The sequence below is a fragment of the Oncorhynchus mykiss genome, chromosome 9, assembly GCF_013265735.2.
Source record: "Oncorhynchus mykiss isolate Arlee chromosome 9, USDA_OmykA_1.1, whole genome shotgun sequence".
Classification (NCBI taxonomy): domain Eukaryota; kingdom Metazoa; phylum Chordata; class Actinopteri; order Salmoniformes; family Salmonidae; genus Oncorhynchus; species Oncorhynchus mykiss.
Window position 1 is genome coordinate 51975988 of NC_048573.1, and position 15858 is coordinate 51991845.

General features: G+C 42.1%; 1 protein-coding gene across 4 annotated transcripts in view; it reads right to left on the reverse strand.

Moving 5' to 3' along the window:
* Nucleotides 1–14617, reverse strand: part of clstn1 (calsyntenin 1) — a 65565-nt gene extending 50948 nt beyond the window's left edge. For 2 of the 4 annotated variants that reach the window (XM_021616123.2, XM_021616121.2), the window contains exon 1: nt 14292–14617. In XM_021616123.2, coding sequence (XP_021471798.1) covers nt 14292–14373 — 82 coding nt within the window. In that variant the 5' untranslated portion in view covers nt 14374–14617. The remainder of the gene's footprint in view (nt 1–14291) is intronic. The other 2 variants (XM_021616124.2, XM_021616122.2) reach the window with 1 other exon arrangement.
* Nucleotides 14618–15858: the final 1241 nt, after the last annotated feature.

A 15858-nucleotide genomic window follows, 5' to 3' on the forward strand; every position in this document is an offset into this window, starting at 1 on the left:
GACAAAGCAAAAACAGGTTTTTATTAACTTGAGTGAGTGAGTGACGTTTGAAACGCTATTAGCGCACGCTAACTACCTAGCCATTTCACTTCGGTTACACCAACCTCATCTCGGGAGTTGATAGGCTTGAAGTCATAAACAGCGCAATGCTTGACGCACAATGAAGAGCTGCTGGCAAAACGCACGAAAGTGCTGTTTGAATTAATGTTTACGCGCCTGCTTCTGCCTACCACCGCTCAGTCAGATACTTGTATGCTCAGTCAGATTATATGCAACGCAGGACACACTAGATAATATCTAGTAATATCATCAACCATGTGTAGTTAACTAGTGATTATGATTGATTGTTTTTTATAAGATAAGTTTAATGCTAGCTAGCAACTTATCTTGGCTTACTGCATTCGCGTAACAGGCAGTCAGTCTCCTTGTGGAGTGCAACGAGAGAGAGGCAGGTCGTTATTGCGTTGGACTAGTTAACTAAGGTTGCAAGATCGAATCACCGAGCTGACAAGGTAAAAATATGTCGTTCTGCCCCTGAACACGGAAGTTCCTAGGCCATCACTGAAAATAAGAATTTGTTCTTAACTGACTTGCCTAGTTAAATATAGATACAATAAAAGCAATGGTAACAGGAGGCCCTGGAGCTCAATTTCTAGTTTTTCTAGTCTTCTAGCAAAGGGTCAGAATACTACAAACCTGTTCTCGTCGGCATTAGGGGTATTGTGTATAGATTGATGAGAACAGTTTTATTTAATCCATTTTAGAATAAAGCTGTAACGTAATTATTTTTTGAAAAAGGGGTATGAATACTTTCTGAATGCACTGTACGTACGTACGTACGTACGTATGTATGTATGTATGTACTTGTGTGTGTGTGTATGTATATAAGTAAATTAAATAAAACACACACACACACACACACACACACACACACCTATTTTATATATTGAGAGAGAAAACGAGTTTCCACTGGTATAAAAGCTTTAACACATGATCTACTCAGCATTTTTATAAATCTGCTATTCCCCCAAAAAACTGAGGACAAGCTGAAACCATTACCAAAACATATTGCCTTACTGTTAGTCAGACTTATCTAAGTGCTTGGCAAGACAAAGACAATGCAATTGAGGCTAATTAAGTCAAACTAATGGGTCTAGGCCCTAATCATGGAGCCAGACAGATAAGATAATAAAATGGAGGTAAGGAGATGTGGATGGCTTAAAATCATTTAGATATATGTATGATGTGCATGTGTAGGGGTTAACTAACTCGAAGCCAAGAGCGAGGAGGAATTCAGATCCAAACGGCTAGATGTGGCCTTCTGTCTCACAAAGACAAATCAATTTGCTTGCTTCAGCATTCCAGTGCACACTGGAGCACAACGTATTTGCCCTAGAAAGCATTTCACTGCACCTGCGATAATATGCACAAGTCTGTGTACGCAACCAATAAACTTGGATTTGAAATAGCACAGTCACTTCCAAACAAGGCAATAACAGTGGGGAAACAGAGCACTAACCTTAGAGCATTCTGTGAGCCAATGAGGCTTGTCCCTGTGGACATTAGAGCCCTTAGGATGAATCCACTTTAAAGTCGCCCCAGCCCACCACTAACACACCTGTTATGTGTGATGTCAACTAGAGGTTGACCGATTAATCGTAATGGCCGATTAATTGGGGCCGATTTCAAGTTTTCATAACAATTGGAAATCGGTATTTTTGGACACCGATTTTACACACCTTTATTTAACTAGGCAAGTCAGTTAAGAACACATTCTTATTTTCAATGACGGCCTAGGAACGGTGGGTTAACGCTAATAGCGTTTCAAATGTAACTCGCTCTGAGACTTGGAGTAGTTATTCCCCTTGCTCTGCATGGATAACACTGCTTCGATGGTGGCTATTGTCGATGTGTTCCTGGTTCGAACCCAGGTAGGGGTGAGGAGAGGGATGGAAGCTATACTGTTACACTGGCAATACTAAAGTGCCTATAAGAACATCCAATAGTCAAAGGTTAATGAAATACAAATGGTAGAGGGAAATAGTCCTATAATTCCTATAATAACTACAACCTAAAACTTCTTACCTGGGAATATTGAAGACTCATGTTAAAAGGAACCACCAGCTTTCATATGTTCTCATGTTCTGAGCAAGGAACTTAAACGTTAGCTTTAGTTTTTACATGGCACATATTGCACTTTTACTTTCTTCTCCAACACTTTGTTTTTGCATTATTTAAATCAAATTGAACATGTCATTATTTATTTGAGGCTAAATTGATTTTATTGCTGTATTATATTAGGTTAAAATAAGTGTTCATTCAGTATTGTTGTAATTGTCATTATTACAAATACATTTAAAAAATATATTTTTTTATTGTCCGATTAAATCGGTAGAGGCTTTTTTGGTCCTCCAATAATCGGTATCGGTGTTGAAAAATCATAAATCGGTCAACCTTAATATCAACAATATGTAGAGCCTGCAGTGGACATACACACTTGCATATGCAGTGCACAGGACACTACTGTACCTGGTATGCAATCCTGTTACCCATCATGTACAATAAACCTACAGACATCTAGACCTAATCCTATAATGGGATGCTCCTGGGCTAATCTCTATTGGTCTTCTTGCATCCCATATCCTCGCCTCCCTCCCAACCGTATTGGAGGAGAAGGTCCCTCGCCTAATGAGTTCTTCTCCAATGTGTTTTTAGAAGGAGTTGAGGAGAGACAAGATTATGCGAGGAATCAAGGTGAGATGAATTGACAAAAGAGCCCTGCTTCATTCGCTCACAAGTTCAGCAACTAGCAAGACCCGTAAACAAAGTTAGATAGCCGAGGCTTTTCCCTTCCTATGCAGGTTTCATTGCCTGTTCTGACAAGCAACATTACCTCTAAGCTGCGCACCTCCTCCAGGACTGCCACGCAGAAATGCCATGCCAGGCCTCCCGGGTGGCGCAGTGGTTAAGGGCGCTGTACTGCAGCGCCATCAGAGTCCCTGGGTTCGCGCCCAGGCTCTGTCGTAACCGGCCGCGACCGGGAGGTCCGTGGGGCGACACACAATTGGCCTAGCGTCGTCCAGGTTAGGGAGGGCTTGGTCGGTAGGGATGTCCTTGTCTCATCGCGCACCAGCGACTCCTGCGGCGGGCCGGGCGCAGTGCGCGCTAACCAAGGTTGCCAGGTGCACGGTGTAGCCTCCGACACATTGGTGCGGCCGGCTTCCGGGTTGGATGCGCGCTGTGTTAAGAAGCAGTGTGGCTGGTTGGGTTGTGTATCGGAAGCAGCATTCAACCTTCGTCTCTCCCGAGCCCGTACGGGAGTTGTAGCGATGAGACAGGATAGTAGCTACTACAACAATTGGATACCACGAAATTGGGGAGAAAAAGGGGTAAAAATTCCCCCAATTTTTTTTTTTTAAATGCCATGCCAGTGACAAGAGAGAGAACTTCACTGAGATCGATCATTAGTTTGCACTATATAGATCAATGTTTTTTCTGTGATCAAATCGACATTATAAAATTAGCCCCTTTTCAATGCAACAAACTGAGTTGGTGATTTTTTAGTAGTGCAGGGACAGCCCACGAACGGTTCCTGAGGGAATACGCTTTTCAGATTAGTTCAGATCAGAGCGCAGAGCCTCATGGGCTATAATATGGAGTTGGTCTCCGCTTTGCTGCTATAACAGCTTCCACTCTTCTGAGAAGGCTTTCCACTAGATATTGGAAACTTGCTACAGGGACTTGCTTCCATTCAGCCACGAGCATTACTGGGGTCGGGCACTGATGTTGGGCGATTAGGCCTGGCTCGCAGTTGACATTCCAATTCATCCTAAAGGTGTTCAATGGGGTTGAGGTCAGGGCTCTGTGCAGGCCAATCAAGTTCTTCCACACCAATCTCGACAAACCATTTCTGTATGGACCTCGCTTTGTGCACGGACAGGGACATTGTTATGCTGAAACAGGAAAGGGCCTTCCCCAAACTATCGCCACAAAGTTGGAAGTACAATATTGTCTAGAATGTCATTGTATGTTGTAGCGTTATGATTTCCCTTCACTGGCACCAAGGGGCCTAGCCCCAGACCATTATCCCTCCTCCACCAAACTTTACAGTTGGCACTATGCATTCGGGCAGGTAGCGTTCTCCTGGCATCCGCCAAAGGAGATTCATCCATCAGACTGCCAGATGGTGAGAGAACGCGTTTCCAGAGAATGCGTTTCCACTGCTCCAGAGTCCAATGTCAGCAAGCTTTACACCACTCCAGCTAACACTTGCCATTGTGTATGGTGATCTTAGGCTTGTGTGCGGCTGCTCGCCCACGGAAACCAATTTCATGAAGCTCCCGCCGAACAGTTATTGGGCTGACGTTGCTTCTGGAGGCAGTTTGGAACTCGGTACTAAGTGTTACAACCGAGGACAGACAATATATACCCGCTGTGCACTTCAGCACTCGGCGGTCCCGTTCTGTGAGCTTGCGTGGCCTACCACTTCGCGGCTGAGGCGTTGCTGCTCTTAGACGTTTCCACTTCACAACAGCACTTACAGTTGACCGGGGCTGCTCTAGCATGGCAGAAATTTGGAGAACTGACTTCTTGGAAAGGTGGCATCCCATGAGGGTGCCACGTTGAAAGTCACTGAGCTCCTCAGTACCGACCATTCTATTGCCAATGTCAAGAGAGATTGCATGGTGGTGTGCTCAATTTTATCTATCAGCAATTCACACAATGAAGTTATGAATCAATGAATGCGGACGAAATGGCGGGAGAGAGCTCATTCTGGAGAGAGAAGTGCCTTGTGGATCATAGCCACACTCCCCTTCTTATTGGACTGTGCCATCCATGCGGCCTCCGCAATGGATTAGTCCACTGAGACAGGCGCAAATCAGACAGGTGTTTCATGTGCCATCAATCTATTTGCGACTGCTCGGCAAAAAAATATATATTGGTTGACCAACAGCCTATCGACCAAACAACCGACCACTCAACTAAATGGGGTCAGCCCTACTGCAGTCTCAACAGAACCAGAGCATTATTCTAGAGCAAGTATTTTTCAAGCAACATAGTTCTCAGCACATTTGCTACAACCATGCTGACAATCACAGTTTGTTTAGTAGGAGTGCTACTGTTTTTACAGTAAAATGATAGCTTCTAATCCTATGAATGATAACATTTGGGAAAATGGCATCAGTTGCTGCTCCAAATGTGTATACACATTAGTAGTTCCCAACACAGAAGTGCTGTACGCAAAGAGGGAGGGCAGTAAAACGTAGGCTATTCAAAAAGGACCACACCAAACCACAGACCTGTTTAGCAGCATTCTCTTTATTGAAAAGATCCCAGTACGGTTTGACCTCTTAACTGTGCTCAAATACTTCCTGTGAGAATTACAGGCCCACTATAGCCCCTGGTAATTCTGCATTACAATGGGACGCCCACACACACTCTACACAAAGTAGTATCACCATGCTAGCTACCACCGTGACATCTCTACCTCTAAACAGGGATCTGATGCACTCCCATTATCTCCCTCTGTCACTGCTGAAGCGCTCTGCACGTGTCCATTAGCCTATTGTCCATAGCCTTTACAATTGGCCCAACAGAAGGCCTAAGCAGATAAGATAACGCTGGGCCACCACGGCCTAAGAGGAGAAGTACAGCATAGCTCTCCTGACTGCGGCATCACCATGTCAGATGATCAATCTGTGATGATCAGATGAACTCATATCAGATAGTAATGGTAACTTCTATAGTTGTTGTGTACTAATGAAACAGGCAGGAGTTGAATTAGGCAGTTATAGTTGTTGGTGGAGCTATTAGTGAATGCTGCAATCCGATGGCTAACACATTTTATCTAAAAGGAAATGCAGTTCCCTTGCATTCCAGCTCAATTGAAACCAACAGCTCTCCCCACAAACATAGAGCACTCCACGGTATTTGACTCAAGTGGTTCTATAAAAATTGTATGTGTTAAACGCTTATAGAGATGATGCAATCGGGTGCATGTTCAATAAAAACAACCACATAATAACCCCCTGCACCAGCCCTGACTCCTATGTGTGTTGCTTCAAAGACTAAATGTGCACGCATGCTTCTCGGCCAAAACAGTTAGAAGAGTTTTTGCATATAATATGATGTTTTTGACTTCAACAAGGGTTTTTTCCGCGATTCGGGCACACTACATTTTTTCTTGAAGCAACCGGAAGTCGGTAGCCGAAGTCTACGACCCTTGTTGACAACTGGTCAACAGTAGGGATTCTTCAATGAAGTGCCTGTAGTCACTCAACGAGAAGACGACTTCTCATCATGCACATTTTTTCACTTGAATACTGCACCAAACATAGTCAGATTCAAAATTACACGACTAAGATCACAACAACAAAAAATATATCTATAATGACACTTGAGTCATAGATTAATTATGACTATTTTTAGGAAGTGTTAAATGGCCCGCGTCTCAAACTGGACAAACAATACTATTGCTGCTTTTTTCTTTTTCAAGCAATGGTCTTTTAAGGGAGTATGCGAGTACACTCGTTCGGTTCGCTCAAACTGAAGCATTCTGACGCCTTTAGTGTTATGCCTAAGGTAAAAAAAAATATCTAGTGGAAACACCAGTCAGACAAGGTTGACGAAATGTGATGGTATTCAATTAATCCAAATTCAAGTCGAGACATGACTTAACCTACAACACGGAGGAGTGGTGGACCTTTGAATTCTATTGACATGGGGTAATCAATGGACTCAATCTGTCCACAGTCCAAAACATTGGGGGCACACTTCTGTGTTTGCTGTGCTTATTGACAGAAGCCGCCTCCACCACAGAGCGTTAACTGTTCTGGGGAAGCCCTCTGGGCAAACCCAGGTCTCATGGCACCACTCCCTAAATATCTCTGCTCACGCAAAACACAGGAGAGCCTCTCATCAAGCGCCCTAACCACGAAACAACGTTTGTTTGTCCACCAAGCAATCCCTCCACCAATCCACCCCTGCAACAAGGCCAGACCATTGTTCTCTGAGAAGGTAGGTGGTGGAGGGTGGGGGCATTGAGGGTTTGAATGTAACTCAATCACCTCTCTGAGAGTGAGAGAGCCACACACAAGAGGCTATGCAATGAGAGTGAGGGAGTGAGAGTTGCAGGAGTCCGCCCCAGTCCCAGTACAGGACTACATAGGCCGGTGAGACCTGTGGATGTGTGACTGCAGCAGGTAAATGGGTTCTCTGGTTACCCGTTTCCCAGGACGGCTCCAGGTATTCATGTGTTCAGACACAAAGCTCCAGAGGGCTATATTTCTCCCTAGTAACAAAGAAGCTCTGGGAAGGGCGAGAGATGCCACACCAGATAAGGCAGTGCCTCTGCTTTATGGCTCAAATTACAACGAAACACCGCTGTTTATGTTACAAGGGCCACAAATGGCAACTTGTTGTGGTTTCACCATTACCAAGCACTGTAAATGTTTCATCATTAGGACACCGTTAAGGATTGTTAGTGACAAGATCAGGAGGCGTCATTTTTTATTTTCATTACGGTCAACCTTAGGCTTTCCATTCAGAAATTCATTCTGAAAATCCATTGATTATATTCTTCAATACCATGGGTTTCATATGAGTTTCTGTTGGCTTGTTTTATTCCAAAACCCTACATTTCCGGTACTGTGATCAAATGACATTCTGATGTAGCCTAAAAGTGTTGTAACTGAACCCAAATTTCTTCAACGCAGCATCTGCAATTTCAACAGCCTGATCCTGTCACTTTGTTTGGAAAGCTGAGGGATGGGAATGGGGAAATGTAAACACTCAAATTCATAGACAAAGCTACAGATTGTGCCTTTACCATGGCAAATACATTATCTGAATTAAATCAACATTTCATACATTCCCAGACTGCAATATTTATGTTAATCTATGCATCAGCTGTTCCGCTGTTCCACTGTATGTTCTGTGAATGTAGACACAACAACACTGCCAGCTGACCAAGTATGACGAAGAACAATTTAATATTCACAATTGAATGACCCATTCTTGACAGGTCACTGACTCAATTCAGCTACCAAAGGGACCAATCGAAAGGAAGTTACCACCAGGCCTACTTAAAGCTGGTTGTCAGTGGTTGTCTTTTTCTCTGGCAAAAAAAATTCACACTGAAGAAAATCGAAATGCTCAAACTATGCACTTTCTGAAGATGAGCTCATCCACGTATTCTTGGGGGCTTTTAACAGTGACCGCATTGTGATGTTCTCATTATGACTCTGGGCCCAAAAAGCTCTTTGTTCCACTGTGAATTCTATGAATAAATGAGGCAACGATTCAAGAGTTAATTTTGAGACAGGCACCTCATTATAGGGCAAGAATAGTTTTTCAGGGAGGGGGTGTGAAATCCACTCAAGGCATTATCATTATCTTACGGGGAAAAAAAGGCTAGAAAAAAAAGGCATATATTTTGTTGTGATCCGAGGGAGATATTCCTGTGATGGAAACCACAGAAAATGGTGAGGTGTGGCCATATTCGATACACCAGCTGTATAGCCTACATACAATGAACATGCACTTTAAACAGTAGGCTAATACAGGGATTCTTCCAACAATGTAGTTTGATAATCGATGGCTTTACAAGAAATTGTGTCACAGGGATAGAATTCTGAAGAAAATCACAAAATATACCAAACAAAATCACTTAGTGGTTGGTGGCATTTTCTTGACCATTTCCCAGCTGAAAGCAATGACATTCAACTAAACTAACAGCCTAGGTCTAGTACAGGATCAAAAAGCTGTGCTCATTAATAGAGTAGAATAACAGTAAATCTTTCTCTCCTTTATATTTCACATTTAACCCATGAAGCCATCGATACCAGACAAATGTGGTTTGCTATGAAAACAAGCCTGTAACCGGATCCTGGTTTTAGTGCTGAACAATGGAACGCAACAAATGTAACAATATTATAGGGGGGGAAAATGTGCCTACTGTTATCTTTACGAGAATCCACAAAATGTTTGGCTTACGACAACAGATCCCTGGTGTATCATGCATTCGTTTGTCACTGGCGTTTTGCAGTTCTTTTTTAGCTTATAATTTTGTGATAAGACGACCAATACTATTAGCACACTTAGACCTAAGGGCTAACCGGCATTTGGTGTTTAAAACAAACTGGCCTCTGAGGTGCACCTGTCCACTGATTTCAAAGACAACTTTAAACAATATAGAACATGCATTTTATTTGACAAATACAAGGGTTTACATTTGTCAAAACCACAAAACATGGAATTTGTCTTCCCTCTTACCCTTTGTAATCAAACCAACCTTATGTATACATGCTAGACTACATTCTGCGGGCATCAATAAGTTAAATCAACATGTGTCTCCCTCGGCAAGCAAAGCAAGCAGCAGGCCTGGACAGCTAGGGAACACTCGCACATGATTTATAATATAATAATGATATGTGCATTTGTTAACTCCACTGAACAGAAAGCTGGGAACCCAATTTGTTAATTGGATGATGAATGAGCTGCCGAGATATTCTAGCAGCCAGTTTTCTTTGTCTGTGTATAGAGGCTGAGGCCCATGCATCATCGTGCAGAGCTCTGCTCAAGCAGGCCAAGCATTTGACTGGGAGGTATATGGGGAACCATTGGCTGGATACACTTTGTGTGGTAACATCAGAAATCTAGGAAACATCGCACAGTATGAATGTGCCATTATCAATCATAATCTAAACCCATCCAAGCAGGATTCATTCCAATCATGTAAGTGTAAAAATCCTTGCATAAACTATTTTGCTGAGTCAAATGAGTCAAATGATTGAGGAAAGACCAGTCGAGACTCCTGGAGTGCCTCAGAAATTTGAACAGAATTTGTTTTTGCGGAAGAGGCACATGTTGTCCCCCAGGCTGACAGACTGGCTATGCTTTGCTTATGCTATCTTAATTTTGGCCGCTTAAAATAAGGATGTGCCTAAAATTAGGATAGTCCAAGAGATGAGATGCTTGCAGATAGAGTAGTGTCTGGGTCCTTATTCAATAACAGCCTGAGTAGGAGTGCTGGTGTCGGATCAGGTTCTCCTTGTCCATATAATCTTAGGAATTGATGACCTTAAAAGCCAGTACCTTGTGTTCTCTTTGCATACAGTAGTGACACATTTGAATGTGTGAACCTACTTTATTAATAACATAACTGGTTACTAGGCCACCTGAGTGGCGCAGCAGTCTAAGGCACTGCATCTCAGTGCTTGAGGCGTCACGACAGACCCTGGTTTGATTCCAGGCTGTATCACAACCGGCCATGATTGGGAGTCCCATAGGGCAGCGCACAATTGGCCCAGCGTCACCCGGGTTAGGGTTTAGCCAGTGTAGGCCATCATTGTAAATAAGAATTTTTTTTAACTGACATGCCTAGTTAAATAAAGGTTAACTAAATAAAAAATAGGATACAGTAACAGGCCTGACATCATTGGATCTCTATGCTTGCCATACCCTGCCAATGCATCATACCCATACAGTGCCTTGCAAAAGTATTCATCCGCCTTGGCGTTTTTCCTATTTTGTTGCATAACAACCTGTAATTTAAAATGTATTTTTATTTGGCTTTCATGTAATGGACATACACAAAATAGTCCAAATTGGTTAAGTTAATTTTTTTAAATCATTTGTTACAAAAAATTATAAAAATAAAAAACTGAAAAGTTGTGCATGCATATGTATTCACCCCCTTTGCTATGAAGCCCCAAAATAAGATCTGGTGCAACCAATTACCTTCAGAAGTCACATAAATAGTTAAAGTCCACCTGTGTGCAATCTAAGTGTCACATGATCTGTCATATGCTCTCAGTATATATATATATATATATATATATATATATACACACACACATATATACACACACCCCCGTTCGGAAAGGCCGCAGTCTGCCACACCACTAAGCAAGCGGCATTATGAAGACCAAGGAGCTCTCCAAACAGGTCAGGGACAAAATTGTGGAGAAGAACAGATCAGGGTCGGGTTATAGAAAAGTATCCGAAACTTTGAACATCCCACGGAGCACCATTAAATCCATTATTAAAAAAAGAATATAGCACCACAACAAACCTGCCAAGAGAGGGCCGCCCATCAAAACTCACAGACCAGGCAAGGAAGGCATTAATCAGAGTGGCAACAAAGAGACAAACCCTGAAGGAGCAGCAAAGCGGAGTATCTGTCCATAGGGCCACTTTAAGCCGTACACTCCACAGAGATGGGCTTTACGGAAGAATGGTCAGAAAAAAGCCATTGCTTAAAGACAAAAAATAAGCAAACACGTTTGGTGTTTGCCAAACGGCATTTGGGAGAATCCCCAAACATATGGAAGAAGGTACTCTGGTCAGATGAGACTAAAATTGAGCTTTTTGACCATCAAGGAAAATGCCATGTCTGGTGCAAACCCAACACCTATCATCACCCGAGAACGCCATCCTAGTGAAGCATGGTGGTGGCAGCATCATGCTGTGGGGATCATTTTCATCGGCAGGGACTGGGAAACTGGTCAGAATTGAATGATGGATGGTGCTAAATAGAGGGAAATTATTGAGGGAAACCTGTTTGTCTTCCAGAGGTTTGAGACTGGGACGGAGGTTCACCTTCCAGCAGGACAATGACCCTAAGCATACTGCTAAAGCAACACTCATGTGGTTTAAGGGGAAACATTTTAAATGCCTTGGAATGGCCTAGTCAAAGCCCAGACCTCAATCCAATTGAAAATCTGTGGTATGATTTAAAGATTGCTGTACACCAGCAGAACCCATCCAACGTGAAGGACCTGGAGCAGTTTTGCCTTGAAGAATGGGCAAAAATCCCAGTGACTAGATGTGCCAAGATTATAGAGACATACCCCAAGATTATTGCAGCTGTAATTGCTGCAAAAGGTGTCTCTACAAAGTATTGACTTTGAGGGGTGAATAGGTACACACGCTCAAGTGCATTTGTCTTATTTCCTGATTGTTTCACAAAAAATATTTTGCATCTTCAAAGTGGTAGGCATGTTGTGTAAATCAAATGATACAAACCCCCAAAAATCTATTTTAATTCCAGGTTGTAAGGCAACAAAATAGGAAAAATGCCAAGGGGGTGAATACTTTCACAAGCCAATGTACATTCAAAAAGTGGCAACTTTTTTCTGAGGATATTTCTAAAATTCAAGAAAGGACCTTCAAGTGGACACAATGGAAACAACTTTGAAACGAGTGATCAAAAACAAAAATGTATTAATTGAATGAGCAATGTGAATTGTTTAATGGTCTTTTGCAGTGAGAATGGAGCTTGTCATCACACAAGCATGCAACAGAACACAATTATTGTTGATGCATTGCATAGAGGCAATTGACCTTTAGACAATAAAGATAAGCTCACAGCAAGATGTGGATTTCACAAGTCGCTTTCCTGATAAGATCTGGGAAGTGAGCAGGTGCACGATCCAAACACAATGCCAAAAGAGAGAGTCATACACTGCCTGGAACTGGGCTGAAGGTCCTCTATATGCTAACGTTATACAGCATATTCCAAAGGAAAAAAACAGTATTTACAATGTTTATCATGAGACAAAGGCTAATCAATAATCATGGAAGAAAAAGCATTGACTACTTTTAGTCTTTTCTAATCATAAAATGTGAAGCTCAAACTAGCCTTTAGCTTAATGTATCCATTATTGTCCCAAATACTGTATATAGGCTATTATGTTAGTTGCATGGTATTCAAATCATGTCTAGACTGAGTAATTAAATGACTTAGTCACCACATGGATAGGCTACAATTTGATCACGGAAAATGAGGTTATTGCTTTTCAATGGTGGTCTCTTCTCAAACATCCTCAGCTGCCTGACATGGCAACACAGTTATCACAAAGAACCAGAGTTGCTGTTGGAGCCTTCACTGTTTGACATCTTTGGATCTTAAATCGATATGACCCTTGCTAAAAGAATGAAGACGAATATGAATGTTTCCCTATTACTCGGAGCCTGTCGTTTTGATCTTGAAAATGGGTGTGCCGTGGGAAAAAAAAGGATGCATTTCAATCTCCAGTGTTGCGCCTAACTGCGCATGTTGAGCACCTGCCTTAACATGAAAAGTAGGCTACATTTGGAGCGTTCACATTGAGAGGTCACTGGATAAAGGTAGATATGTTCTATACATTGATAATGACAGGTCTTCATCTTTCAATATTGAACTGCTGGCGCGACGTGGACTGCCCTGCAGCAAAGGCATTCAGTGTTGGCAAGCTACTTCTTCTTGTGTCTAATCCGTCCATATCTTTGGCATTTCAGTGAGGACCGCTGATGCACCTGCAGCATTGTACTAGCAGTATAGTAGGGATTTTGCTAAACCTGTGATGATAACGCATTAATTTTTAAACCCAGATACAAATGGTACTTGTGAGAAGGGTCTGCAATGCGTAGTTAACAAGCGACGATCAGACGTTGTGCGCCCGCAGCGTCGGTAAAACTATTAGGCTACCAAATCAAACATCTGTATTTAAATCAAATTGCCCTAACAATGTGTTTGAGGCATTTAAACATGCACTTAAATCACGGCTTTGGGGTAAAGTAGATTTTAAAAATAAAATAAATAAAAAACATCCATGTTACACAAGTGCTACGTAGCCTACTTGGCCCGGTTTCCCAAAAGCATTTTAAAGCTAAGTTCGATGAATTTAACCTTAAGATGCTTTTGGGAAACCGGGCCCTGAAAAATAAAAACAGGTGAATGAAGCAGACAAGGGAAAGCCTATAGGCTAACCATAGTATGGGCTCTGATAAGTTAAGGGCTATATTAAAAATCTAATGCCAACGTGTATGTTTGCAAATTGAATTGTATTTATGCAGATAGGCCTACAATGGATGGGCACCCAAAATAGCATTGACGTCTGGCAGAAGGGAGAAACAGAAAACCTCTTTCATCCATACAGATATAATGGCCCCTCATCATTTCATGATACTAATTAAAAATTACAGTGACGATGCCAAATGGATAGAATTTAAGTTGGGTTTGATTGCATTTTTGATCAAATAGCTACAGTGTCGCGCTATGCACTGACACAGACGAATAGTCTACTTTGTAGTGAGCGACATCCATCCGCTATGGCAATCAGTAGCCTTGTCAGGTTGACCAGATACATCCCGTAGGAATGCCATCATCTAGGTTATTAATTGTAGCCTTTTATAATAAACAATGTGTAGGCAAGACGGAGGATTGGCCTTAATTTTCCTTACATGAGTCGTTCGTTCGCCCGAACATAGACAGACAACGCAGAGATAAACCCTCGTCTTTGGCTTACCTTTAGCTGCCTCCACCGCACATAATAGTCCGAGGACCAGTCCGACAACGGATGCAAAATGTTTATACCTTCTGATCTGCATCCCAAATTCGAATTACAACACGGGAAAATAAAAACAAACGTATTATATCCTCGCCTATAATAAAATATATAGCTCTCTCAAGAAAAACAATTTCAGAAGATGTATTCGGCAACCGTGATACTCCTAAAATGGCCGCCCCCAGCGCCGCTTTGCTATTCCCTTCTATCGCCACTCGCTCTCTCGCAGTTTTGCGGACTGATGGCTAGTGACGTCAATACTGTTATTGTGGGAGTGCTTGCAGCTAGTTGAGCACAGACAGTCATACTTAGAGGGCGAGGGTCAAATACTTCTATTGGTAGGATGAGTGACACCCAGGCTGGTGACAAAGAGGGGATGTACTGTTGGGTGCGTGTTTTTTTAATTTATTAGGCCTACAATAAGACTTTCTTATATCCTCGTTCCTAATCAATCAATCAAATGTATTTATAAAGCCCTTTATTACAGCAGCAGGTCACAAAGTGCTTATACAGAAACCCAGCCTAAACCCCCAAATGGAAAGCAATGCAGATGTAGAAGCAATGTTATGGGAAACTCTGTTTATGATAAATTAAATAAAACTGAATAGGGCAGCTGTTGCAATACTATGTCTGCTATCTGTGTAAGTAAAGCAGGCCAAAATAAATACACGCACACACACCTGTCTTCACTAATGATCTACTGAGAGGCCATATTCCTTCTCGTAACCTTTCTTTTACCTTTGTGTTCAACCTTTGATGTTTTGTTCACTCCAGAACACAGCAGGTGAATACATCTATCAGCAGTTACCGAGTGGATCTGGCCCAAAATCTTTTGTTCATGTTACTAATACAGACAAATACACAGATGGTTTTCTATTTCAGTTTAACCACTACAGAGAGAGAGCTGACTCACACTGCACAACCTTCATCAAAGACACAACATTGATCCATTTCATCCAGGAGCCAACTAGGTCTGCATCCCAAATGGCCCTCTATTCCCTTTATAGTGCACTACTTTTTGACCAGGTCCCATAGGGCTCTGGTCAAAAGTAGTGCACTATATAGGGAATAGAATGCCATTTAAGACACGAACCAACTCTGATTGCCTGCCCGGCCCTGATCGTCACCACCTCACCCCACATGACTGGTGTAGATTTTTAATTATAACATGCATGACATGGTGTGATAATAGGTTTCAAAATGACAAAGGGGGTTGTGTGTGCTCTATTTAATCAACACGTTCTCTCATATTAAGGTAACACCCTATAGGCAAAGAGGATGTGGTGCAATCAGATAACAATCAGACAAACGACAGTGGAATAAGCACTAAGATAAGTCGTCTCAGTTCTCCAATTGCTTTTGCTGACTATGAATAGAATAGAGTAACTTTATTTTTTTTCCAGAGGGAACTTCAGTTGTGGCAAGTCAGATAAGATGAACATTTAACAGCAAAATTCACACATAACAGATACAAATGCTATACAAGATATACAAGACACATACACATTTCAACATGTTTTTGTATTAT